Source organism: Numenius arquata, chromosome 12 (assembly GCF_964106895.1).
Source record: "Numenius arquata chromosome 12, bNumArq3.hap1.1, whole genome shotgun sequence".
In the NCBI taxonomy this organism is placed as follows: Eukaryota; Metazoa; Chordata; class Aves; order Charadriiformes; family Scolopacidae; genus Numenius; species Numenius arquata.
Genome location: NC_133587.1, coordinates 33714092 through 33739005, shown reverse-complemented (window position 1 = coordinate 33739005; position 24914 = coordinate 33714092). Strand labels below are relative to the sequence as shown.

General features: G+C 42.1%; 2 protein-coding genes across 2 annotated transcripts; one reads left to right on the top strand and one right to left on the bottom strand.

Moving 5' to 3' along the window:
• Positions 1-4004: 4004 nt before the first annotated feature.
• On the top strand, positions 4005-15629 carry GTPBP4 (GTP binding protein 4). Its single transcript, XM_074156931.1, has 17 exons — positions 4005-4084; positions 4819-4989; positions 6250-6353; positions 6431-6567; positions 7137-7237; positions 7607-7699; positions 8194-8385; positions 8474-8539; positions 9354-9443; positions 9899-10009; positions 10282-10359; positions 10437-10488; positions 10807-10907; positions 11808-12005; positions 13304-13369; positions 14434-14568; positions 15431-15629. The coding sequence occupies exons 1-17, from the start codon at positions 4037-4039 to the stop codon at positions 15581-15583; spliced, it is 1896 nt and encodes a 631-aa protein (XP_074013032.1). The 5' UTR covers positions 4005-4036; the 3' UTR covers positions 15584-15629.
• A 2240-nt stretch (positions 15630-17869) lies between these two features.
• IDI1 (isopentenyl-diphosphate delta isomerase 1) lies at positions 17870-24621 on the bottom strand. Its single transcript, XM_074157140.1, has 5 exons — positions 24401-24621; positions 23610-23773; positions 22491-22583; positions 20980-21110; positions 17870-19850 (listed from the first exon to the last, which is right to left on the bottom strand). The coding sequence occupies exons 1-5, from the start codon at positions 24538-24540 to the stop codon at positions 19533-19535; spliced, it is 846 nt and encodes a 281-aa protein (XP_074013241.1). The 5' UTR covers positions 24541-24621; the 3' UTR covers positions 17870-19532.
• Positions 24622-24914: the final 293 nt, after the last annotated feature.

The window sequence follows — 24914 nt, the reverse complement described above, 5'->3', positions numbered from 1 at the left end:
CTTTGTAATGATAATTTAGTAAGAGAGTCTGATTCTTAATAATTCAATTTTGGAAGTTCCCCTTATCTGCCTTTTGTGTGCTGATATGAACTGGCACCGTTTCAAAATAAAATTATGCTCTTGATATTTCAGATACTGCAGGTATGTGTAAGCACTATTGCCTGTTTATAGCTTTATTTCCTGTATTTAATTAACGCAATGCTGCTGGGTTGGCAGTTCAGAGATTGATGTTCTCTGATTAAGTCTGGAGAAGTTGCTAGAGAAGAAGCAGTAGTTTCCGTATTTGCCGTCTACCAATGTCCCTTGGCCCCAACCTTTTACATCCAACCTACAGAGCAAGAGGTGAGGGAAGCTGCCAGGTCTGTTCAGGCCCTTATCTCTCTGTTGTCATGTCCAGAATGGGACTATTTTTCTGCAACTTGGCTACTGACATGGAACAACTTTTTAAACCCAAGAAACCAAACTGAAGCAAAATTGCCTTCAGAATTATTATTTTCTCACCAGCCTGTTAGTTAGACTTACACTGCTGAAATCAAAAGGTGAGAGGGATCGTATATTGCTGCCAGACCAACAGGTTATCAAATAAACCCACCTCAAAAGCTTTTTGTGTTAAGGAAACAGGAAGCTGAGCTTTTCACTTAGGCAAGGTCCATTATGTGCACTGTTTGCTTGATAAAATAACTTTAAAACTTTAGCGCATATATACATAAGGACGGAATAGTGCAAACAGCTTTACAATAGCAGATTGTTGAAATGGCAGACAATCTTGATTTAGACTTTAGCTGAATTTGGGTGAAATTCTACAGAATAATGCACTTACAGATGGAAGACTCCTACGTGAACAGGTGTTTTCATTTTGTGGGACTGGGAGGCGATGATTTCATCTATCTCATTGAAATACACCAATTTGCTAAGTATGTCCAAGTCCATCAACCCCTGCTCAAATCACATTCAGACTGGATACCCCAAATCTGAGGCTACTTTTGGAATTTTCAGCTAACACTTTAGAGAAACTACGGCTATTAAGCCAATGCCATATCTAGGCATAATGCAAACGCCACATGTATCCTGCAGAAGCTTTCGTTACAGAGGGATGCCTGGGTGGCTCCTGGACAATGTCCCTTCTCATGCCCGTTTTCCCCAGGCCTCTCTGGACGATCAGCACAGCACATGGTGGTCTAAGGCTCGCTGGGTGCCGTCAGTTGCTTGTACGAGGCATAAGAATAATTTTGTGTTGTTTTTAATTTCAAAGTGATATGAGTTATAGTCTACTGGAATGATGTTTTTAAAACATGAAATGGAGAATATGTTACATGCCTGGAGTTTGTCATAAATAATACGAATGAGAGTGTCCAAGAGCAGAAAACCACGTGGGATAAGGAACTGTGTGGACCAAAAGAAACATAACTTGACACAGCCTTACCTCTCCTAGTTCCTAGAATAAGCCTCCAGAGGACACAATACCCGGAACAGTACCTAAATTTTGCCTTGGAAGGAATTAGTTCTCTTGAAAACTGCTCAAGGAAGTAGTAACATATGTGCAGTGTGAGGCCAGTAGCCCCAGGGCCAGCTACTGGATAATCAAGGTGACTTCTTTGTCGAGGTGACTTCTGTGGAGGGGTGCATGGGGCAAGTCTGAGTGTGAGAGAGCTTTTGAGTAGCAGCGGCGGGCTGCGGCCTCAGAGGCTCATACCTAAGAGTGCCAGACTGGTGGGTACTGGGGATGCTGGGCCCAGTTGCTGGGCAGCCCGAGTGTCCTAGACCAGCTACTGGAGGGATCTTTCCAGAAACTGGGGAGGTGTGGGCATATGCTTAGAGACGAGCTCCTTCTGCTCTAGAAAACAATGTTTTTGCAGGCAAAACACAGCATAAATAAAAGTGTGAAGTCAAATCTCACTACTCAAGAACACTTCAAGAAAGCAGCCTGAAGTGGTCCTATCAAAATGTTTAGGAAGCAGCACACCCCTTCATAATTGGGCAGCTGCAGCACCGCCGAGAGACTATAGAAGCAGGGATGGCTCTAACAGCATGTTTATGATTGAATAGTGCTCAGACAGTCATTACTGAAATTAATTTCTGGAAAGGATTAGCTACTGGCTTGCTGATTAAAGGCTAATTCTTACTTTTCAAATACCTTACAAATTTCCAGCGCATTGGACAGCTGTTTGGAGCATTTCAGCAAAACCGGGAGTGCAATGAAATAAAGGAAATGTGGAAGGAGTTATGCATTTAAATTTCTAGTACTGTAGAAAAATGGGCGATGACAGAGTAATACATGACTAAATTCTCTCAAGTGGAAAACGTCACGCCTTGTGTGGAGAGAGGGAAAAAAAAAAGGGTGGAAGCCAAGGGAATTCTTAATTTTTAATCAAACTTGCCTTCCAAAGTATATCAGGTAATTTGTAATTTATTTAAACCTGATCTATTTCAGTGCATGCCCACTTAGTGTCAAGTAGAAAAAAGGGATAGACATGCAGACTGCAGTACCTGCCTACATTGGGATGTCTTCCAAGTTTGTCTTAGGTCTTTGTTTGGATCTCACATTTGCTGGAAATAATACACAAAAAAACAATGCACAGGGTACAGTCAAGATCATAAACTGCTCCAGAATTCACTCGGGCTTTGCCTTTATCTGAAAGAATTTACAATTTACTATGAGACAAGCCAACAAAGGTTAATATTAAAAAAAGGGGAAAAAAAAAAAAAGAAAGAAAAAGGGAAGTAAGAGTGTGTGCTTGGGGCTGGGAATCTAGTAGCCTGACAGAGGTGAGGCTGCTGCAGCTCCACAGCCCCAGGCCCAGCTGAAGGACGACCGGGTTTGTACCCACAGTGGGAACACACACGCACAGAGCAGATACGCTTGTGCACACGGCCAGCCACACAGACCCTTGGCACTCAGATTATCCAGGAGCTGGCCCCTGGATCCCCTGGTCTCCCAGTTGCACACACATTACACACACATATGTGTGTGCATATATACATACACTGACATACAGCATGGATGCACTGCAGTCCCTCTAGTTCCTGGCACTCCAGACACATGGCTTCTGTGAAGCTTTACCCCTTTTCCTGTGGCAGACCCTTGGTTCCATAAGCACATGCACAGAACAGACAGCCCCCTCAACCAGGAAAATGGTTAGAAATGGAGTTTAATAAGGCAGGACAGACTGTGGTGTTGGGTGTGCAGACCACCGCCACACAAGCATACTGGCCAGCCTGTTGATGTACTACTGGCCTCTTTTACTCCCTTTTATCTACATTTTCCCTGTTTTTTCCTCCCTTACCCACCTCAATCCTTCCCATTTCCCAGCTTTGGTCCTTTCTCTAAACATCCAGCATGTCTTGTACAATCCCAAAATGCTCTTCCTGGCATCCCATAAAAAGTCCCGCACCCTGGAAGGCAGTAACCCCTGGTCTGCAGGGTGACCCAGGCAGCAGCTCCTGTTGACCCATCCGACGACGGATGGCACTTCAGGGCCACAGAGCCAATTGCTTGCTGTGACGGCCTGGGAAGGAGCTGGGGCAGAGCACCCTCATCAGGCTATTGGGGTGCCTTCCCCCATCGTTGTTCGCCTTTCCTGTGTGCCGATCACATAACTGAACAGGCTGAGGATAATATTTTGCCTTCACGGTCCTACAGGGCACAAAACGTGCAGCAAGTCATGCCAACAGGCCATGGCGTGAACCCCTGCAGACGGTCTGGTGTTTCCCCGGCAAACCCCCAACTCAACCCCCGTGTCACTCCCCATGTCAGAAGCCCTTTCGGCCACCCCGCGGCCCGCCCGGGCCCCAGCGGCCCCGCCACAGGCCGCGCAGCACCCCGGGCTCAGGCAGCCCGGGAGGGCCCCAAGCGGAGCGGCACCGGGGCTGCCCAGCCGTAGAGCCGGCCCGGGGGTTGTGGGCTGCCCCACAGCCCCTCCAGCCGCCATCCAGCGGCCGCCGCCCCGCCTCCCCGGGGCGGAAGCGCCGGGCTCTCGCGAGAGGAACGACCCTTCTCCCTCTTCCGGCGGCGTGCGGCTGGGCTCGGGCGGCCGGCATGGCGCTCTACAACTTCAAGAAGATTACGGTGGTGCCCTCCGCCAAGGTACGGGCACCGCTCCCCCTTCCCCGGCCCTCAGCGTCCCTCAGCGCGGGGCGAGCCCCTCCCGCCGCCGGGCGGCGGCTCCTGCTCCGCCTGAGGAGAGCGCTCCTCTCTCCTCCCCGCCATCCCCGTTGCCGGCGTGGCATCGGCCTTCGCCTCCTCCCCCCCCCCCGTGGGACCCGTGGACTCGCCCTGGGCTAGTGCTGCTGGGCCTGGCGGCCTGTGCCATGTTACGGGGGCGGGGGGGTCCTGTCAGAGAGGGTTGGGGTCCTGTCAGAGCGGGGTGCTGGGGCCGCTCTTCGCTTCTGCCCCGCGGGGGTGTCGGGGTGGCCCCACAAAAATCCGTCCCGTGTCATGTTTAGCCTCATGGCTCCCCACTGAAAAGTTCAGTTAAAAGCTTGGTTCGCGGGGTTTGGGCCTGCTGTTCTTCCGCCCTGGGACGGGCCTGCCGGCTCCCCCACGCCTCGGTGGAGCCGGGGTCGCTTCCTGAGGAGCTGCTGTGGCGGCCGTGGGCGGGAGGCCAGCCCTCGGTTAATGAAATGATAGGAAAGCTGGGGAGGGAATGTGCAAACTGCTTCTTACTACCCGGAGGTGGGAACCCGTGGTTCAGGTGTTCTATCCTAAAACATACACCATGCGTGGCGTGGGTGTGCTTAACTAATCTGCACCACCAAAATAAAATTGATGGCTTTAGAACGTGACAATTTGTATAATTAATAATGTTTCCTTGATTGCAGGACTTCATAGATTTGACATTGTCAAAGACTCAGCGGAAGACTCCAACTGTTATTCATAAACATTATCAAATCCATCGGATCCGGCATTTTTACATGCGAAAAGTCAAATATACTCAACAAAATTACCATGACAGACTCACTCAGATCTTAACAGATTTCCCTAAATTAGATGTAAGTGTTCTGTTGTTTGGTCGTAAAGGAACTTTGCTTCCACTGCACCAGGAATACTTTTTCAACAGCATGTTGATTTTATTGGAGTTTATTTTGGCCTGAGCAACATCTTGCTGATTTAGTGTGTTAGACGATTTTTACTGATTCCCAGTAGATTTTGCTGGGAGTAATTTTAGGCAAACTTGTTCTGCAAAAATAGTATGTTCTTACTAAGAAAGGAAGTCTAAATTGTGCCTATGGATGGTCATTGGAGGATTAATTTTACAAGGTTTTAGCTGATCAGATGTGTTTGCCAGAAGTTGCTGTTCAATGAAGAGAAAGAAAGTGTGGGGTTTCTTAAGTATGTTTTGTCTGCTTTTTTCTTCTTTGTGTATGTGTATGTAAATTGTGCTTATGGTTAGTCTTCCTTAGAAAACATTTGCAGGAAGTAAGAAATATCCAACTAGAATACATTGCTTCCCATTTTCCATTCGTCAGAAGTTAGTTTGACATTTTTCTTGGCCCCGTAAAGGATAGCGTTGGAAACACACTTTGACAAGATGCACATAGTCTTAACTTCCTAATAACTTCAGCTGGATCCATGTGTCCAGTGGAGCTTTCGTATAGGCAGTTTTCCGCTTATGCTTAAATTGTTGACCTGCGACCGTATTTTTTTCCTGATGTTTTCATATCCAGTGAGTATTACTGCAGAATTCCCGTAAATATCTTTTGTATTTTGTTTAACATCACATGATGAAATTTCTACAAATAAATACATAAGTAGCTGAAATATTTTAAGAGATTTGAACCGAAGATGCTGCTTTCTTGGAAATCTGGAGGATTTATTTGGGCATTAAAGAAACGCTTCATATCCAGTCTTACACAGAACTTAATGTAACACTCAGAAGAAGGGAGAAATTAATATTGTTGCTTTGTTTCTGGTATAGTATGAATTTGCTTATAGAAGCTACTTCTGTGGGCTTCTTGCAGTTTCTTTTTAAAAAATATGCATTCAGAGTTGTAATACAAAGTATTTTACAAAGCAAAAGATGAAATGGGAACTCTGTATGAATGAGCCCAGGATGTGTTTGCAGAAGAAATTCAAATTAAGATTTATGCATTTAATGACTAAGCAGATTATTTTTCTTATGTAAGATAGTAATGAAAGTAGTTTGGCTTGTATCGTCATGTGTTGCTGTATTGCTACCTTACATAGTTGCCAAGAAATAGTCATCTTAAAGAAAATATGAGGCTTAATTTTATGTTATGCTTTTGTTTTAGGATATTCATCCTTTTTACGCAGATTTGATGAATGTTCTCTATGACAAAGATCACTACAAGCTGGCTTTGGGACAGATTAATATTGCCAAGAATTTGATTGACAAGTAAGGGACATTAATTTATTTGATTTTGTACCTGCCTGGTTGATAGTTGGCTAAATTCTTATTTCTTGTCTCCATAGTGTTGGTAAAGACTATGTGCGGCTGATGAAATACGGTGATTCTCTTTACCGCTGCAAACAGCTGAAACGTGCTGCTCTGGGACGAATGTGCACGATTATCAAAAGACAGAAACAAAGCTTGGAATATTTGGAGCAAGGTTTGTGTTATAAATAGGCTAAAATAAGGTGTGAACAGTTAGAAGAATGTGTTTAATGTAGCATATTGACACAGGAAACATAGAAATAGTTTCAAAAACCCCAAATACTTAAAATTTATTTTTTAACTAAATGGTTTTCTCTTTGAAAATTATTTAAATTTTATGGTATTACTAATGATTGTAAAATGTTTTTATTTGCTTGAAAATCACAGCCATGGTTTTATTTATTGTTACTTTTACTTACATATCTTTGAAAAGTAGTGCTAAACATTTTCCAAACATTACTCCTTACTTCATGCTTATTATTCCTTCAGGTCATGTTGCCTGATTTGATGGGGTCATTATAGCTCAAAGACAGTGGTCTTCATTTTTTAAATACTTACTAAGTTTCTTTTTTTGTTGTATGTAGATACTTGGGGAGTTTACAAGCTATTATACATTTTCATAAATGATCAATGAATTTATAATTTCAGAAAAGTTATTAATTTGTGTATAAACAATTCAGCATATGAATTTTTATTCCATTTCAGTAAAACTTAAATTACTTACAAAAATTTTTACCATTTCAGTGCGACAACATTTGTCTCGTTTGCCAACCATTGATCCCAATACACGAACTCTTCTGTTGTGTGGCTACCCAAATGTTGGGAAATCTAGCTTTATAAATAAGGTATGTGAATGTTGTTTGTTTTGTTTTTTTTTTCAAAAATAATACTGAGATACCATTTAATTAATATAAGGTAACATTTAAACAACTTGATATCATTATGGTACTGTCTCATATGAGCACTAGCAAATTCAAACGTGCAAGTAGAGGTTGAATGAAATTCCTGGAGAGATAAATGGGAAATTATGATAGATTTCACTCTTAGAAATCATTCTATTTTCCAAAATAGCATGTATCTCATTAACATATTTTCTGATAAATTCTGCCAGAATAACCGTTTTTGTAGCAAAGGAAGTGTATTATAATTACGATACACTGCTTGGAACTTCAGGAAATTTTCAGTAAATGTGTGTGAATAAATCTTGTTTTAAGGTTACAAGAGCAGATGTAGAAGTGCAGCCTTATGCCTTTACTACCAAATCTCTCTTTGTGGGTCACATGGATTATAAGTATCTGCGTTGGCAGGTAAGAACTGTTATTATTTTGTATTTTCTTTGAAGACTTAACTGTTTATAATCTGGTTTGCCGTTTTGCAACGTGAGTTGCATTTTTGTATCTTCATGAGACACGCTATGTCCGAGAGCTGCTGTGCAAGGTACAGTGTGCCAAATCAGGGAAGTAGTCAAAATCTATTCTCAAAAGGTACATATATGGGTGTGTTTTTAGTCTGAGGGAAGAATGGAAATGGAATTACTGCCAGCTCACTTTTAATCACTGTCAAATTCTGGGCCAGGTTGGGGCAGGGCTTTCCCTACTTTTTCAGTACTTGGAGTGTTGCTTATTCTGAATCCTCGTTCTTCCATTACTCCATATTCAGATTCTCAGTTTGGTTGAGTTTACAGTCTTATTTATGACTGAAAGGGAAGCATGTCACTGTCTTAAAAAAGACCAGAAAGCACATATTGTTAAATAGCGTCTTAATCCTGTAATAAGGCCTGACTTAATTATGTTACTTCTAGGTAGTAGATACTCCTGGTATTTTGGATCATCCTTTGGAGGATAGGAACACCATCGAGATGCAGGCTATAACTGCACTTGCACATCTTCGTGCTGCTGTGCTTTACGTGATGGATGTGTCTGAGCAGTGTGGGCACAGCCTGGAGGAGCAAGTAGAGCTCTTCAGAAATATTAAGCCATTGTTTGCTAACAAGGTAGGTTTGCTTTACATTATGGATAAACCCCAGGTTTTTATAACATGATTACTTGAATTATGATTCTTTTTTTTTTTCTTTTTATTAGCCACTTATAATTGTTGCAAACAAATGTGATGTGAAGAGGATTGCAGAGCTTCCTGAAGAGAGTCAGGTCAGACTGCATCTCCCACCTCTATCTCTGTGTTCTGACATTTACAAAAATACTAAGTGTCATGGATGGCTTGGGCAAAGACTTTTACATGATCATTTCTATTTCTGACTGTTTCGTAGTGTAATGGAAAGTAGCTTTCCAGGTCTTGTCCCATAACTTTCTTAAGTATTGTCTAATGTATATCCTTACCTGAATGTCATAAATACCAAACAGAAAGCAAGTCCTTAGTGGTGTCAGAAATCTCTGACATGAAAACTTTCAATTACTACTGTTGTTGGAAGTAAGACCAAATAGCTTTGCTTAATAATCATTTCCATAAGAGTTCAGAGACTGAGCCCTAGACTGAGAGGTGGTGTTGAACAGTTGCAGTAGAAGGTCCCGCTGGGCAGCATGTTGTATATATACAGGGCTAATTCTTTAGTATCTACAAGTCCAAGGACACAGAATTTGTGTTTCTTTCACTCTTTTTTATCTTTTTTTTTTTTTTTCCTTATGGGTCATTTATAGGTGCTTTATAAAAAATAGTCAGTCATTTATAGGTGCTTTATAGAAAATAGTCATTTATCGGTGTCTTGTAGAAAGTAGTGGGTCATTTATAGATGCCTTATAGAAAGTAGTTATTTGCTTATAAAAAAAGAAACAGATTAAATAGAACTGTATTTGTAAAGTTTCTGTAATCTTTTTAGAAACTCATTCTAATAAAATAGTAACAAGTTGGATGTATTGATACTGGATTAAGATTTCTATTCTTAATGTATTGGTGTATTGAGCAATGAGCAGAATATAATTCTTTGGGATAATGTTTCTATTTCAGAAAATATTTGAAACTTTTGAAGCAGAAGGATTTTCTGTAATAGAGACAAGTACTCTAACAGAAGAAGGTGTAATCCAAGTTAAAACAGAGGTAGGTCTCCTTCCTCTCAGTTTCATTCCAAATGAACAGCTAGCATTTTGCCTCATTTGTATGAACTTAATCTCAGTTACACTCTCCATTATAGTGATAAATTTTAAGCATGTGATCCTATAGCCTGTTGAGCCTCAGTGGATTTGGGTGCAAATGGAAAATTATATCTAATACAAATCATAATTTTAAAACATTTGGGGAATTTTTTCTGAATCCTGTTGCCTTCTCTTATTGTAAAAAAAAAAAAAAAATAAAAAGGAAAAAAGGATCATATGCATCTTCCCATGATACTTTTTATATAAAATAATTCAGTGCTTTCTTGAGAGCTAGAGAGATAAGAGGTTAGACAGAAGATGAGATGTGAAGCTACATGTTTGGGATTGAAAGCCTACTGTGCCATTTCTTGTATCAGGAAGGCTTCATTCCTTACCTAATGTTGCCATGTGCACTTTCAGGCCTGTGACAGACTGTTGGCCCATCGTGTTGATACCAAAATGAAAGGAAATAAAGTGAATGAAGTATTGAATAGATTACATTTGGCCATGCCAACCAAAAGAGATAACAAGGTAGGCTACGTGTTTACACTTTTTAATGTATTTCCTAGTACTTCTTAAGTAGGATAAGAATTCTGTCCTATTGACATGTGAACTGATTAATATGGTGCAATTTACGTATTTTTTATCTATAACCACCTTTGCTGGTGGGAGAGCCAGCTTGGCATTTCGTATGCTTTAGAAATAGATGAGTCTGCAATGCTGATTATATATAAACTTATAAAAAAATTTACTCAAACATTTTTTCCATTTTTTATTGGGGTGGATTGTTGCATTAATTTCAGGAGCGGCTGCCTTTTATACCTGAGGGAGCAGTAGCACGTAAGAAACGCATGGAAGTAGACACACCCAGGAGGAAATTGGTAAGTGGCATCACTTGAATAGGATAGCACACAGTTTTAAAATTAGAAGGTATATAAGGACATGTATGTCTTTGCAGGAGAGAGATCTTGAAGTTGAAATGGGAGATGATTATGTTTTGGATCTTCAGAGTAAGTATTCTATAGCACTCATTATTATTATTAAGCAGTAAAGTTGACTATTTCAGTCTTAAGAGACAATACCTAAACCTGACTCCTTTCAACGAAGTACCAATGCCACCATTTTATTGCATACCGTCCTTTAATTCTGTTCCAGAGCTGGTGATCTGCAGTCACTGTTCGTTTTTCATAATGTCACTCAGAAATTCTTGCCACTTAGGGATATGTTGGGTTTTTTTATTGTGATCTGAGTGTTGTTTTCTGTCATTAAACATTCTTTGAAGTTATTTTTGTCTCTTTATTAGCTTCTGTTAACTTTTTTTTTTTAAGAATACTGGGACTTAATGAATTCATCTGAAAAATATGATAAGATACCAGAGATATGGGAAGGTCATAATATACTTGACTACATTGATCCGGATATAATGAGAGTGAGTTTTCCGTTCTTTTTTACGCTTACCTTGCCTTTCTATCCCTTTATTTGTTTAGTGTAAATGACTGTATTCATTAGATTAAAAACAGTATGTCATGAGAACAAGTTCTTTTACATTGTCTGCATTTGCCATGGGAAAAGATACCGTTTTCTGAATGATCAAGGACGGAAGAATGGAAAATTGCCTTAGCTTGTCAGAATGATGGTGATCTTATCTTTTCCGTCTTAAAATATGAGGTTTTCAGGAGAAGTTGTATTTCTTCATTCTTTGACTATAGCCAGAAGGAATGTAGCTATCAAACTTTTATATATTATTAATAATACGTATTATTAATAATATGTAATTCACCCATCAAATTTGTGTCTATTGGAGTAAACAGAACTCAGTTCTCAATTTATAACATTTTTATTGAATAACGAGCACTGCTCTTATTTCTTGCTGGTTGTTAAGGAGAAGTGGTGAGTGCAGACTGCGGAGCCCGCTGGTTGTACAGTGGGTTCATGTGAATTGCTGGTGTTCCAGACTCATGTTACATGTAGAAAGAGAAGGTTTTTTCCAGAGCATGTTTCCAGAAGCTGCACAGCTTGGACAGTTCACAGTATAGTCCGTCTGCATTCACACAGTGAGCAGCTTTGGGGAAGTCACACAAATACAGCCAAACTGTAATGTGATGTGATCAAGTCAGTCTGCATAGCAATGTGCCCCATAGGTTCAAGGTAATCTATATCACCAGCTGCGTTAAGTGTGGCTGGAGGGGTCATTATCAAGTAACGCCATTCCATTGAAGGGTCTCCATGCTGTCATGGCCCTGGGCCGTGCAAAGATATAATGTTGAGGATTGTAAGTCAAGGATTTTATGAGCGTCTTGATTTTCATTTCGTCTCTTCAAAATCTCAGAAACTGGAAGAATTAGAGAAGGAGGAAGAGCTGAGAGAAGCTGCTGGAGAATATGACAGTGAACCAGAAAGCGAAGATGAAGAAATGATGGAAATCCGACAGTTGGCAAAACAGATCCGAGAAAAGAAGAAACTGAAAATCCTGCAGTCAAAGGAAAAAGATACTCGAGGTCCGAGGATGCCTAGAACAGCTAAAAAGGCAAGTGTAGAACACATTCTGTAGTAAAATCTTGCTGATGTGTAATAGCTTTGTGAAAACATACAACAATATTGGGCAGTGGAACTGATCACTCTATCTCATGTGTGGCCCTCTCCCTTGCTTCTTGCCTCCTTCTGCCCTCGGAGTTCTGGGCGCTACTTGGTTACAGAGGCCAAACCAGAGGAGTGATAGTAGCCCTTTTTGTTTTGTGTCACACAACTGAGTCTTTTGTAAGATTCCATATATATTGCAGAAAAAGTTTCGAAGAATACAATTCAGTTCATTTAACTGGATTACTGCATTGTATTATTTTTATTATTATGCATTTATTTAAATGCAAATAATTAGGAGAATTACATACTTAAAATGATGTAAAATTTCTTGCGGAGCCCTCCCTATGCTGGAAAAGATGATATATATTTCTTTTTGGAAGCTAGGTATCACACTTTCTAGTGTCGGAATCTCTCGTGGCCAGTCCAAGGTGATTGCAGAATAACAAACTCATAACTAGACATTTTGATAAAATGAATCTTGCTGATTTTGCATCCAGTATTTTTTATCCCCCCAAAGTGTGTGCCTTTTGGGAGAAGGAAACGTTTCTGACTAAAATACCTCTCTTTGTCGCCTTCCCCCAAAAAGGCAAACTATTTGAAAGGTCTTTAGGGAATTTCCCCTTATGAGGAAAGGCTGAGAGAGCTGGGACTCTAGTCTGGAGAAGAGAAGGCTGAGGGGAGACCTTATTAATGCCTATAAGTATCTCAAGGGTGGGTTGAAGGAGGAGGGAGCCAGACTCTTTTCAGTGGTTGCCAGTGAGAGGACGAGGGGCAACGGGCACAAGTTGGAACATAAGAGGTTCCACTCGAATATGAGAAAGAATTTCTTCACGGTGAGGGTGACAGAGCCCTGGAACAGGCTGCCCAGGGAGGTTGTGGAGTCCCCTTCTTTGGAGATTTTCAAGACCTGGATGCAGTCCTGAGTAGCATTCTCTAAGCAATCCTGCTTCAGCAGGGGAGTTGGACTAGATGATCTATACGGTCCCTTCCAACTCTAAAAAAATTCAGTGAAATTCAGTGAATGCTGGGACACTGCAGTCCTGTGAAGAAGGATTTATGGGTTAAGAGAATTAAGTTGCAATAAATGAAATGTGAAGCTATGACTTTCATTATCTGCTTGTGGGTTGTGTCAACGGAATAAATATGTAGTGAATATAAATGGACTTATGGTGGTATATTAAGACAAAAAATAAGATGGAACCATACTTCTTTGAAAGAAAGATGTTTTCTTAACTGTCTTTACAGGTCCAGCGGAAGGTGTTAGAGAAAGAAATGACTGATCTTGGACTCGACATGACTAATAAAGATGATGTAAGTTTTTGCTAAGTAAACACAATGTTTATCTAAAAGAGATCAATTTCAATACATGCTAAATTTCTTTGAGCCCATTTGAAATGTGTATTACAGTTGGCACAAGAGAGAGGTGAGATCGCTGCAGGAGAAAATGGGAAACCCAGATGAGGCAGTCAATACCTGAACTTTTGAGTGACATGATCAAAATGTTTTGGATAGGCTGAAAAAATAACAACATTTATCAAGAATCACATATATATATATATATATATATATATATATATGTACTGCTTTCTATTTGAACTCTTCTGGAATATGTATAGGATTCAAGAAGGGGGTTTGGCTAAATGTACTTCTTAATTTTCAAGTCTGCTTTGTTGGATGAGATACTACTATGTCAGAAATAGTAATAATGACAGATCAACTTACCTTTCTACAGTTCATTAATGCTGTGAGTTTTAATTGAAGTTTTTGAGGGCAACTGGCGTCTTTAGATGTAAAGCAGCTAAAGTACTTCAAACAGATTTCATTTTATCAGAAATTAAAAAAATACCCATTTTGTACAGCAAATGCAGCAGTATTATGGCTATCTAGGTCTTGAGACCTCAAATTCTTTAACTAAACAAGGAGTTAGGAAACAAGGAATGTCAGCACTACGGGTCTGAAGTGAGCATTTATGCTTCTCAGAGCTGACTTGCCGTATTGACTTAGGAGCGACCTCAGTGAGGAGGAATTTAATACTTGTGCTGTAGGATGGTAAGTCTTCATGTTGGAAATTCCTTAGGGCTTTGTCCTGTAAAGAGGATGCAAATCAGGGTAGGTTTCTTCATTGCTTTTTTGCTGTTGAAAAATTGCTTCAGTGTTGCTATCCATTAATTGTCTGTGTCTTTTTATCCATTATTACTGTAGGACAGAAAGGCAGTGACCAGCGGTTGACAAGGTCTTTGTGTTACTGTGGAATAACCAAAATAATATCACAGCAGTCCACGCCTTGGTTTTTCATATTAGTTTAATTAGAAATGGAGCATGTCTGAGCTGATCGTTTCTGTTTTTAATAATTAAAGTGATGTTTTGAATTTCAGGCCCATTATGTGAGAAGGTCCCGTAGTGTTACGAGGAAACGTAAACGGGATGAGTCTGAAACCCCCAAGTCTGTGGCACGCAGTCGCAGCTCCTCTCGCACACCACGGGATGTTTCTGGTCTTCGTGATGAAAAGGTTTGTTGGAAGTTATTTACCTTTATAGCAATTAAAACAGCATGACTGGACTTAAACCAGCTTCTGGGAAACTTCCTACCAGGCTGGTTGTGTTAGTCAGTTCATCTTCTTCTTCCAGCTTCGTCTTCTGTTTGTTTGAACACTCTGTACTTCAAAAATGCCTAGTTTGTTCTTAAAAATAAGTTGTAATGACTGACTAAGAAAGTGCATTTTAAATTTTTGTCTCTAAATGCAAGTCTGACAGAAGAGTTCTACAAACTGTGGGGTTCCACTGTTAGGAAGTTAGGAATGCTAGGGACAGTGTGGTCACGTTGTTAGTGTAGTGGAGAAAGAAGAGTTTCGCTGCGGAGGATCGGTGTTGGTTGCAGCGATACTGATCCAGAGCTGCAGACGGTGCCGTATGTTGGGCGATAGTTACCGTCCTTGTTAAAATCGTCTGGCTTAGTTGTTTAGAAGGTAAAACCAGTGACCTGAGTTACTGAGGCTGTTACTCTGCATGCTCAGCCTTCCAATATCTGAAGGGAGCCTACAGGAGAGCCAGAGAGGGACTCTTTGTCAGGAAGTGTAGTGACAGGACGAGGGGTAATGGTTTTAAATTGGAAGAGGGGAGATTTAGATTAGATATTAGGAGGAAATTCTTTACTGTGAGGGTGGTGAAGCACTGGAACAGGTTGCCCAGGGAAGCTGTGGATGCCCCATCCCTGGAACTGTTCAAGACCAGATTCCATGGGGCTTTGAGCAACGTGGTCTAGTGGGAGGTGTCCCTGCCCATGGCAGGGGGGTTGGAACTCGATGATCTTTAAGGTCCCTTCCAACTCTAACCATTCTATGATTCTATGTCTGTCTGTTTGTTTTTAAATAGATGGTGAAGAAGGTCAAGACTATGGCAAAGAAGGCTCAAAAGAAAATGAATCGCTTGGGCAGGAAAGGGGAGTCGGACAGACACATATTTGACTTGAAGCCAAAGCATCTGCTGGCTGGAAAGAGAAAATCTGGGAAAACACAGAGAAGATAAGCAGTCTTCTGAATTAAAACTAATTAAAACTAAGTTTATTAAAACTAATTTCTAGTCCTGTCTTCCTTTTTAGTCATATGAGGCGTTTAAAAAGTACGTGGTTTGTGTTAGTGGTTAAGATACCTGAAGCTCAGAGGAAAAGTTCCGATATCTTGATCTTGCAGTTCCAATATCCTAACAAATTTGTCGATACCCGTGGCAGAAACCATTTATAAATAGACATAAAAAAATACCACTTTATGCCATTTTCTTACTACTGACTTCCATGTAGCAGTAAAGCATTTAAAGTTCTGTGTAAAAGTAGATTTAAAACAAGGTTACATCTAGAAATGTGAAGTATTTGTTAATGGATCAAACAGAACTAAAAATGCACAGCTTCATGAGGTGCGGCATCAGTCAGGTTTGGTTTCCTGTCTGCAAGTTAATTCTGTGATGCGTGGGAAGGATGAGTTTGTGGTGTAGGTTAAGGCTGGAATGGGTGGGGGAGTGACGGGACACCGACACGTACCGCACAAAGGTAGCGTGTGTGCGCTGAGCCGGTTTTGAGTGAGTGGGAGAAACGCTGCTCCTTTGCCAAGCCCATCAGGGACCGGAGCTGGAGGAGTAACTGCAGTTCTGGAGCTGACCTGCCACCTGCAATAACCTCAAACCGCCTGGGCAGGGAGAGTCACAACTTACAGCTTTTAATATTTCGGATTAACATCTCAGGTATGGAAAAAATGAGGATCACACTGAAATTCTGTCCTGAGTGCACATGGATTACGCTACTGTCATCCTCCGCTTTGGAAGACATTTTCTTAGGAAGACAAAAATTCTGTATCTGTTCAAGGCAAAATATATTGTCAAACGCAAAATACTCCATTTTTTGTCCCTAGATGGTCAAGAACATGATAGGAATTATCTAGAGGTTAGTAAAATTGCACATCGTAATGTGTTGCCTGAACAATACACTTAAAATGCACAGTTTTAAAGATTAAATGGGAATCCAATGAAATACGAGTGTTAGATAAACCCAAAAAGGTAAAAGGAAAGAATATTTAAATAATTATTTTTTAAATACAAAGGGTAAGAAGACTGTGAAGAGTGTGCAGATGTCAACTTTGGCATATTGGAGCATTATGTGTAAATCCGTATTTCCCTCATCTACTTTGTGTAATAAATTGGGTGTTAAAAACCTACTGTAACACTGCAAAGAAGTTCAGCGTCAAGAAAAACTTCAATGTCAAAACTTTTAAGGGATTTTGAAGAACTGCTTAACAAAACTTAGCTTTAGGCCTCCTTACGCACTTTTTCTACTTCAGGGTGTGCTTTGTCAGCTTTGGCTCCAAGCTGGACACCTCAACTAGAAAAGCAGAACTTTTTGCTAAAATAAATTCATGCCCCAGTCCCCCCACCCCACTGCTCCCCACCGTAAATTAAAATTAATTTACACCCCACTGTAAATTAAAATAACCCCAAGCAGCGCTACAGGCTTGGGGAAGTGTGGCTGGAAAGCTGCCTGGAAGAAAGAGACCTGGGGGTTCTAATTGCCAAGCGGCTGAATATGAGCCGGCAGTGTGCCCAGGTGGCCAAGAAAGCCAACGGCATCCTGGCTTGTATTAGAAACAGCGTGACCAGCAGAAGTAGGGAGGTGATTGTGCCCCTGTACTCAGCACTGGTGAGGCCACACCTCGAGTATTGTGTCCGGTTTTGGGCACCTCAATACAGGAGAGATATCGAGGTGCTGGAGCAAGTGCAGAGGAGGGCAACGAAGCTGGTGAAGGGCCTGGAAAACAAATCATATGAAGAGTGGTTGAAGGAGCTGGGACTGTTTAGTCTGAAGGAGGCTGAGGGGAGACCTCATCACTCTCTTCAACTACTTGAAAGGACACTGTAGAGAGGTTGGTGCTGGTCTCTTCGCACAGGTAACTAATGACAGAATGAGAGGGAATGGCTTCAAGCTCCAGCAGGGTAGGTTTAGACTGAACATTAGGAAAGAATTTTTCACAGAAAGAGTGGTCGGGCATTGGAATAGGCTGCCCAGGGAGGGGGTTGAGTCACCATCCCTGGATGTGTTTAAGAGACGTTTAGATGTGGCGTTGGGGGATATGATATAGGGGAGAACTTTGTAGAGTAGGGTAGATGGTTGGACTCGATGATCCCAAGGGTCTCTTCCAACCTGGACGATTCTATGATTCTATGCTCCGGTGGCGTGTCACGGGCACGCTCTTGTTTATAACGTAGTCACCACAGAGATTATTCCCCGTGGGGCTCAAAGTCTGGAATGAAAACACCAGTCCACGGTTTCAGGTTAGGTACTTTAATCATCATCTTATCTTTTAAGACACAATTTTATTTAAAAAGTATTTTAAGTATTTGAGAAGTCCTCTAATATACTAGGTGGTGTGGCTGATCACACTGAGTGTGGGAGAGCTGTGACGCCGCTCCCTCACCCGCTGTTACTTGCTTCAAGACGATAGATACATCAGTTCAGGGCGACATCCAACAAACTGGGCTCTGAAACCCGTCAGGTGTTGAACCACGGGAGATGCCGGCACAGGGAAGCGTCAGCGCTGCAGCCACAACTGCGGTGCCAAAGAGGAACGTTAACCGTTGGAAAAGTTAAGTTACACCTCGAAACCAGACACGAGACCAGTTAAAGCCACGTTTTACATGCACAAAGTGGCATGAACAACATCCTCCCTCATCGAGACACTTCTGGGAGAAGGTAATTTAAGAAACCTAGATTGAGTAGTCTGCTAACAGAAAAACAAAACCACAACTAAGCTTTTCTTTTGGGAAAAAAAACCCAAACACAAAAATCTTTAATTCAAATTGAGATACCCTTGATTATTTGTCTTACTATAAAAAGCCTTCCCTTTTCCTCGTTACCAGCAACTGACCGCAGGAACAAAAAGGATTAGCTCTTGCCCTCTGGTACAATTTCTGATTAACTGAAATGAAGACCTGATGTGAGCCTATAAATTGTCAATCTTGAATTTTGGAGTTCAAGGGGTTTGAGTTTTCCGGGAATGACTATTCCAGCAGATGTTGCAGGGAAAAAAAAAACTTGTATCAAGAGGCCTTTGTTTTCTGGAAGATGGAGCAGAGTCATTGAATGTGTGTCCCTCTTGCAGACACAGGCTACTTCCTATATTAGATAGGCTGCATTTACATTTGGTGTAATTAATTAACACCCCCCCTCCTTTTTCTTTTTTTTTTTTTTTTTTTTTTTTTTTTTAAGAGATGCCCTTACTCAGCCACCAACTAACCAGGAAAGGTTGGTGGGGAAAAAAAAACCAACCACCAACCCCGCAGTGTTATTACCCAGAGCTATGACACGTATTGCAGGACTTCAAAGTGAAACTCAGTCCATGCAGACAATCCAATTACTTACGCTTTTATGTGTTTGGTTAATTATAGAGTACAGTAGCTGAAGAGATTTGCTTTCTGCAATTAAAAATAATCCTGATTACTTTGAATTAATTGCGTTTTCTTCAGACAGCTAACCTTCTCAACAGCAATGCAGAACTCAAGCTCTTTTGCAATCACTATTTTGGAAGGCGGCGTCACGTTCGGTTGGGAAGGTGCCAGCTCCACCCAAGGAGCTGGAGAGGAGGCGCCCACCTCCCCTGCAGTCCCTGTCCCTGTGCCGGGACCTAACAGCAGCTGGGCACACACGGGCTGAGGGTCTTTCATGTCACACCAGGCAATGGAGAAAGATGAACCCAGGGGGGTTCTTATGTTACCGTCACCCATTTTTACATGAGATGAAGCTTAACTCGCCCAGGAGGAACGGGGCTGGGGGGAAGAGGAGGGGAAGAGAAGAAAAAAACCACTGGTTATAGCCATCTCTGTATAAAGCTATTTGTTAAACATGCTCCAGGCAGATCACTTTTCTGCACCCAATAGTCAGCAGTTACCAAGACAGCACATCACTGTAGCCTTCAGCATCTTCTACCCCGGCTATTTACATTCTGTGTATTTTTTCATGATCAACAAATTTGTTCAAGTTAGGTAAGTTATCCCACCACTTAAAAAGAAAGGTCTCTGCAATTAGTTTAAACCACGGAGTAATCTTAACTTCATTCTTGGAGGCTTTCTCCAAGAGCTGTTTCAGTTCTTTCTGTGTCACGTAGCAGTAGCTCTGGATCTCATTAGGGTCGGGATTCAGCGTTACGTCCTTCCGTACAAATAAGATGTAATCTATCTCGTGTTCACCCCAGATCCCATCAGACTTGGCCTTGTAGTGGATTCGTGTCAGGTAGGAGATTTCTTCTGGAGTTACCTACAACCAAAACACTTGTCAGAACCGGTGCCAAAGCAGAGTAATCAGCGCTGTTCGGCATCACCGAAGAATTATCGACTGTTGCCCTCTTAAAATTATTTTTCCCCCAAGTGTACAACTGCAATGCACTTCTTCACAAAGAATTACTAGGAAAAAAAAAATTTGTTGTACTTTGATGACATGAATTACACAGCATTTCTCTCGTCAGACTCACCCTGTGACATTTTGAGTGGATTTCTTCTATACAGTAATTATTAAATAACCTTTACCAGACCTTAACCCACACTTACCGAAGCACCGATGAACACAAGCACTGGCACCTGCCTCCCAAGGAAAAGACCTGGCAGCTACTTGGAGCCAAGGCCAGAACTGTGAACTGACAGACCACACATAGCCCTGATCTATCAGGGATCTGTGCTAGTGGCAGACCAGGTAATTAATTCTGGGGACAACCGAACCATGGGGTTTCCCAGTGACACACTGTTTCTCCTGAGTCCCACAACACAAACGTCATTAGCTACAAAAATGTGGAAAGAGATTTCGGCCACAAGTGTAATCCGGCCAGCTTCACCCTGCTCCCTCTGCATTCCCAAACCCCCACCAGAAAGGAAGGTACCAGGGCTGTGTGACTGCTCTGGAAGAAACACCGAGTGCCCAGGGCATCCTGCTTCCCATAGGAAACTGGGGATTGCAGAGGAACTTGTACCGGGATGCTGGCAGCAGCTCCCAGCGATGCCCTCCAGGAGCAGCAGCCGTACAGCACGCTGCCATCGGTCTGGAGGAAGGAGGGCACGTTGCCTTCCCCCGGGGAAGCAGGACAGCCCGCCCAGCTGGAAAACACACAGGCACCCATAGTCAGGCCTGAAGCAACGCAATCCTTCATTACTGTGCCATTTAGTCTTTGGGTCATATTTAGTTTGAGCAGTGGAATATTCCAAAATACCATTTAGCGATACCAGCTTTTGAGACTCTGGAGTACAGATGAAGAAGTCTCAAAATCACTAAGTTCTCTACATCTCCAAAGTTAAAGTCATTTTTAGGTTTCAGGCTGACCCTGTCTACCAGATGCAGTTAGCCTGTAAACGGGCAAACAATGTCAAGAATTCCTATTTCTCCTTCCTTCCTTTACCTGCTCCATGGGAATTCCTAACTCTGCTTTCAGACGTCTCTGTGCTGCTCTCCGAACACCAATGGCATTATTCTCTTCCAGTTCTAGTGGGTGGCTTAGAGGGTGACTGCAACAAGTGTTGGTGAAACAATCTGCAAGAAGTTTGTATCAGTACATTTCTGACATGTATAACGCATTGCAAAAAAAAAACCAAACCCAACCCCCACCCCAAATCAACCACCCACCACCAGAAAAACCCTAAAAGTTAGGACAGTTATTCAACATATCACAGCTTTGTTTCTCTTTTTGTAGAGAAGGGTCAGAGAGGAAGGAGGATGTTTTCATTTCTTATTTTTCTTTCCGTATTCTGCAGCAAGATTTGTCTGTACCAAGCCTTACTTTGCAGGTTAGTGTTTGATACACATGAGCACATACACTCCATACTCAAGACACCATCTACTTAAGAGAGACAGTTTCAAAAGCGTTTGTTTATCTTCCAAACACTAATTAAAATTACTTTTGGGAATTTATATGCAACAGTTTATTGAAAATACTCCCAGAGCTTCAAGACCAGCTGACAGTAAGTAGAAGTAAATAAGCAGTTTATGCTTGTGTTTAAAGAACAGATGGTCTATACTCTCTGTTTCAAGGGTATTAAAAAATTATTTTGCAGTAATGTAGAATAACTCTGGCCAGCCTTTTATCCCTAAGAGTCTACCTAAAATAGAGTCAGATTACCTACAAACTACACCTGAGCATTTTGATTAGTTAGCATTCACAGGAAAAAAAAAAAAATCACTAAAGATTCCCTTGGAAGGAAAAAAAAGGTCTTTCTTCTCTGAGTTGAAGAGGGTTAGAAACACTCGAATTTGTTTTCCAGCTGGAATCCTAAAACAGAGAGCTTTATGCTTCCTCAAACACACCTTGCGTAAGCTATTTCTCTTGCATTCCACTTCTTATTTTTATGCCTCTCCATTTGCATTTGATAGGAATAGTTCAGGAGTCTTCAGAGAGCACACACTATGTACTTTGACCGCACAGCCTCACTTTTTCTATAGTTAAAAAAGCGTTTGTTAATACCTATGCAGATAAAGGTCTGCAGATCTCACTGAAACAACTCCACACAGCACAACTGCTTCCAAGCAGTGGGGCTCCACTATATGGCAACTACGTGTCTTTACCAGTGGAACCAGAACACACTCCACAGCTACTACAGCAATTGCTTCAACTCCACTAAATAGGTCTTGCAGCAAAGGAGGTAAACAACGCACGCTCTGCACTTGCACAAACACGATCAAACGAGTCAGGGAACAATCATTTCCCAGGAGTATGTGTAACAATAAGCTAGTGTTCCCATTATCTTTCTCCATCCATCAGGTAAGTACATCCCAAACTCTTAAAAGTGTCTTCTCTCCAAAGAAGTAAATTCTAAAAACTCAGAATAAGTCACATTGTAAAATTAGACTGGCACATTTTAAAAATATTGATTTAAACAAAGCATTTTTATAAATGCAATGTATTTCAGTACTAACCTGGAAATGTAATTTTTGCATTTGACCTCTGCTGCAGCAACAGTTTATTTTCTGTATTAAATAAGAAAACACTGAAAGCTCGGTGCAGTAAACCTAAAAACAAAACAAAACAAAATACGGAGAGCTATTTAAAAGGAGAAAAACCCAGAACATATGAAGACAGAGTTTAAGTGCTTAGAATGCCCTAATTTTTGCATAACCTAAATTTAAAATTCATACATCTTAAAAAACAAGGATTTGATAAAAATCTCAGAGTTATTTAGGTTTCTCTGTCAGCTTGTGCAAAACATTATGCAATTAGAAAAGAGCTAAGAACAACAATGCAACAGAGGAGTTCTACTAAACTCGGTCAGTTCACTGTTCTGAAGATGCACATTTGAGCAAGCTTCTAAGGACGGCTCAGCATCCATAATTTCTTATCAAAAAGAGATGACTCAAAAAGCCCTAAAAAATTGTATGGAATTTCAAGAGCTTCAGGAATTGAAGAAGTACAAAATCCCTTAAAAACAGTAAAACTGCTGTTTTCTGCAACTTTTGAGTTTGTTATTCCTCACTCTTCAGGAAGATGCTTCCCATGAGTACGGAAAAGGAGGTTACAAACTACTGTGAGAGATTCACGAATCTGACCAACCTCAAATAAACTCCACAATCAATCGAATGACAGCAACAGCAAAATCCCTTTCCTATTAGCAGTATTTGAAGAAGAACTCTGTGTGAACTACTTAAAAATCAAAGTCTCTTCTACTTGAAAAGAACTTGGCAAAGAAGCAAGTGTCATGCTTTAAAAAAAGCTACATAGAATCAGGTATCTGTAATAGAAATATAGCACTATTTTATCATCAAAATGTGCTTCAAAAAATATTTATCAAGACATACAGCTTACATCCACAATCCCACATTTCTCCCCTTTGCTACTGCCTCCAACTGTGTATTCCTCCATATCGCGGTATTTTTGAAATTAGATATTGTATGCTGGGAGGAGGTGGGGTGTGTGCAGAAGAACTTGCTCTGGTTTGATCCAACACCCACCTGAGATTAAGGCTTTAAATTAATCATGACTATATTTCTGGAAATATTCTATTAACTTAATGGTTCATTGAGAAAGTAAGCAAGCTGTACCTTTGTCAATATTTTCATTCAAGTGACAGTTTTTCTTGGTATCCGCTCCAATCTTATTATCGTTTTCATCAATAAGGATGCACATCTCTGCCAAGAGCTGCACCTGCTGCTCATCCAGGTGGTCGGTGTTTACTTCAGGCATCGTGAGGGTAGCACACCTTCTACTGAAATAAACAAGAAGAAGAGTCATTCAGTAATAGTAACATCTATAAGGTTCTTTCTGGGTAGAGTGTGAGAAATAATCAAATGGCTAGGTATTCCGACATGGTGTAAATTATGCACCAACTGTATTTTTGGGTTTTCCAACACTGTGTAAATTGTGCACCAATTATATTTCTGGGGTTTTACATGCTTTTGGATTTCTGAAACTTCCTACCCATGATACCAAATGTTGCAATGTGATGTGTAGGTGCCTAAAAGTTTTCTTTTTGTTCCTCTGAAACTCCATGCAGTGGAGTGGCTGCTGCAGGCCAGGCGTGCCAAGTGTAACATTTTGATGGACTGATAGTATAAGAAATCCAATTCCATATTCCACACAGAACAGATACCACCCTGCCCGATCCCACAGCATATACACTGCCAGACAGCACGTGTACTTCCCTCCCCATCAGTAAGAACTAAGTAACGAGGATTCCCTGCCCAAGCACTTCCAAAACACCCCCCAAACCCTGTGGTGGCGGCCTCTGCCTGCCGTGGGTGCGCCCCCCTCAGCTCCCACCGCCCCCTTCCCCGCCGGGCCCGCTCCCTCCGCGGCTGCCCCGCTCCCTCTCTCCCTATCCCCGTCCCCTCACCTCTCGGCCCAGGCCTTCCCCCCGCACAGGCCGGCGGCGGACGGGAGCGACTGGTGGCGGCGGAAGCAGCGACGCCCCTGAGGGACGGGGGCTCCGCGGTAACGGCCGGCGGTAACGGCCCTCTGCAGCACGCGCCACATCGCCTGTCACCCCGCCGCCGCCAATGGCAGCGCCCACCAGCACCGACGTCACCGCATCGCCCGATCGCCCCACTGCGGCGCAGGCTGCCCGGGAGGAGGGACTAACAGCGGCAGAGGGGAAAGGCATCGGGCGCGGCCAACCGCAACACAGCGAGGTGGAAGCGCTGACCAATACGGAGAGGGGATAACGGCCAGTTAGCCAATGGGAGCCGGGAAGTCGGGTCAGGCGGCGGCCCCACCCAGAGGGGCGCGGCCATTTCCGCCTTTTCTGTAGGAGCGGGCCGTGCGCTGGGCGGTAGCCTGCAGTAGAGGGTCGGGCTCCGTTCCGAGCCGAGCTCCGATGGCGAGGTTCCGGGGCGCTTTTCCATCAGCAG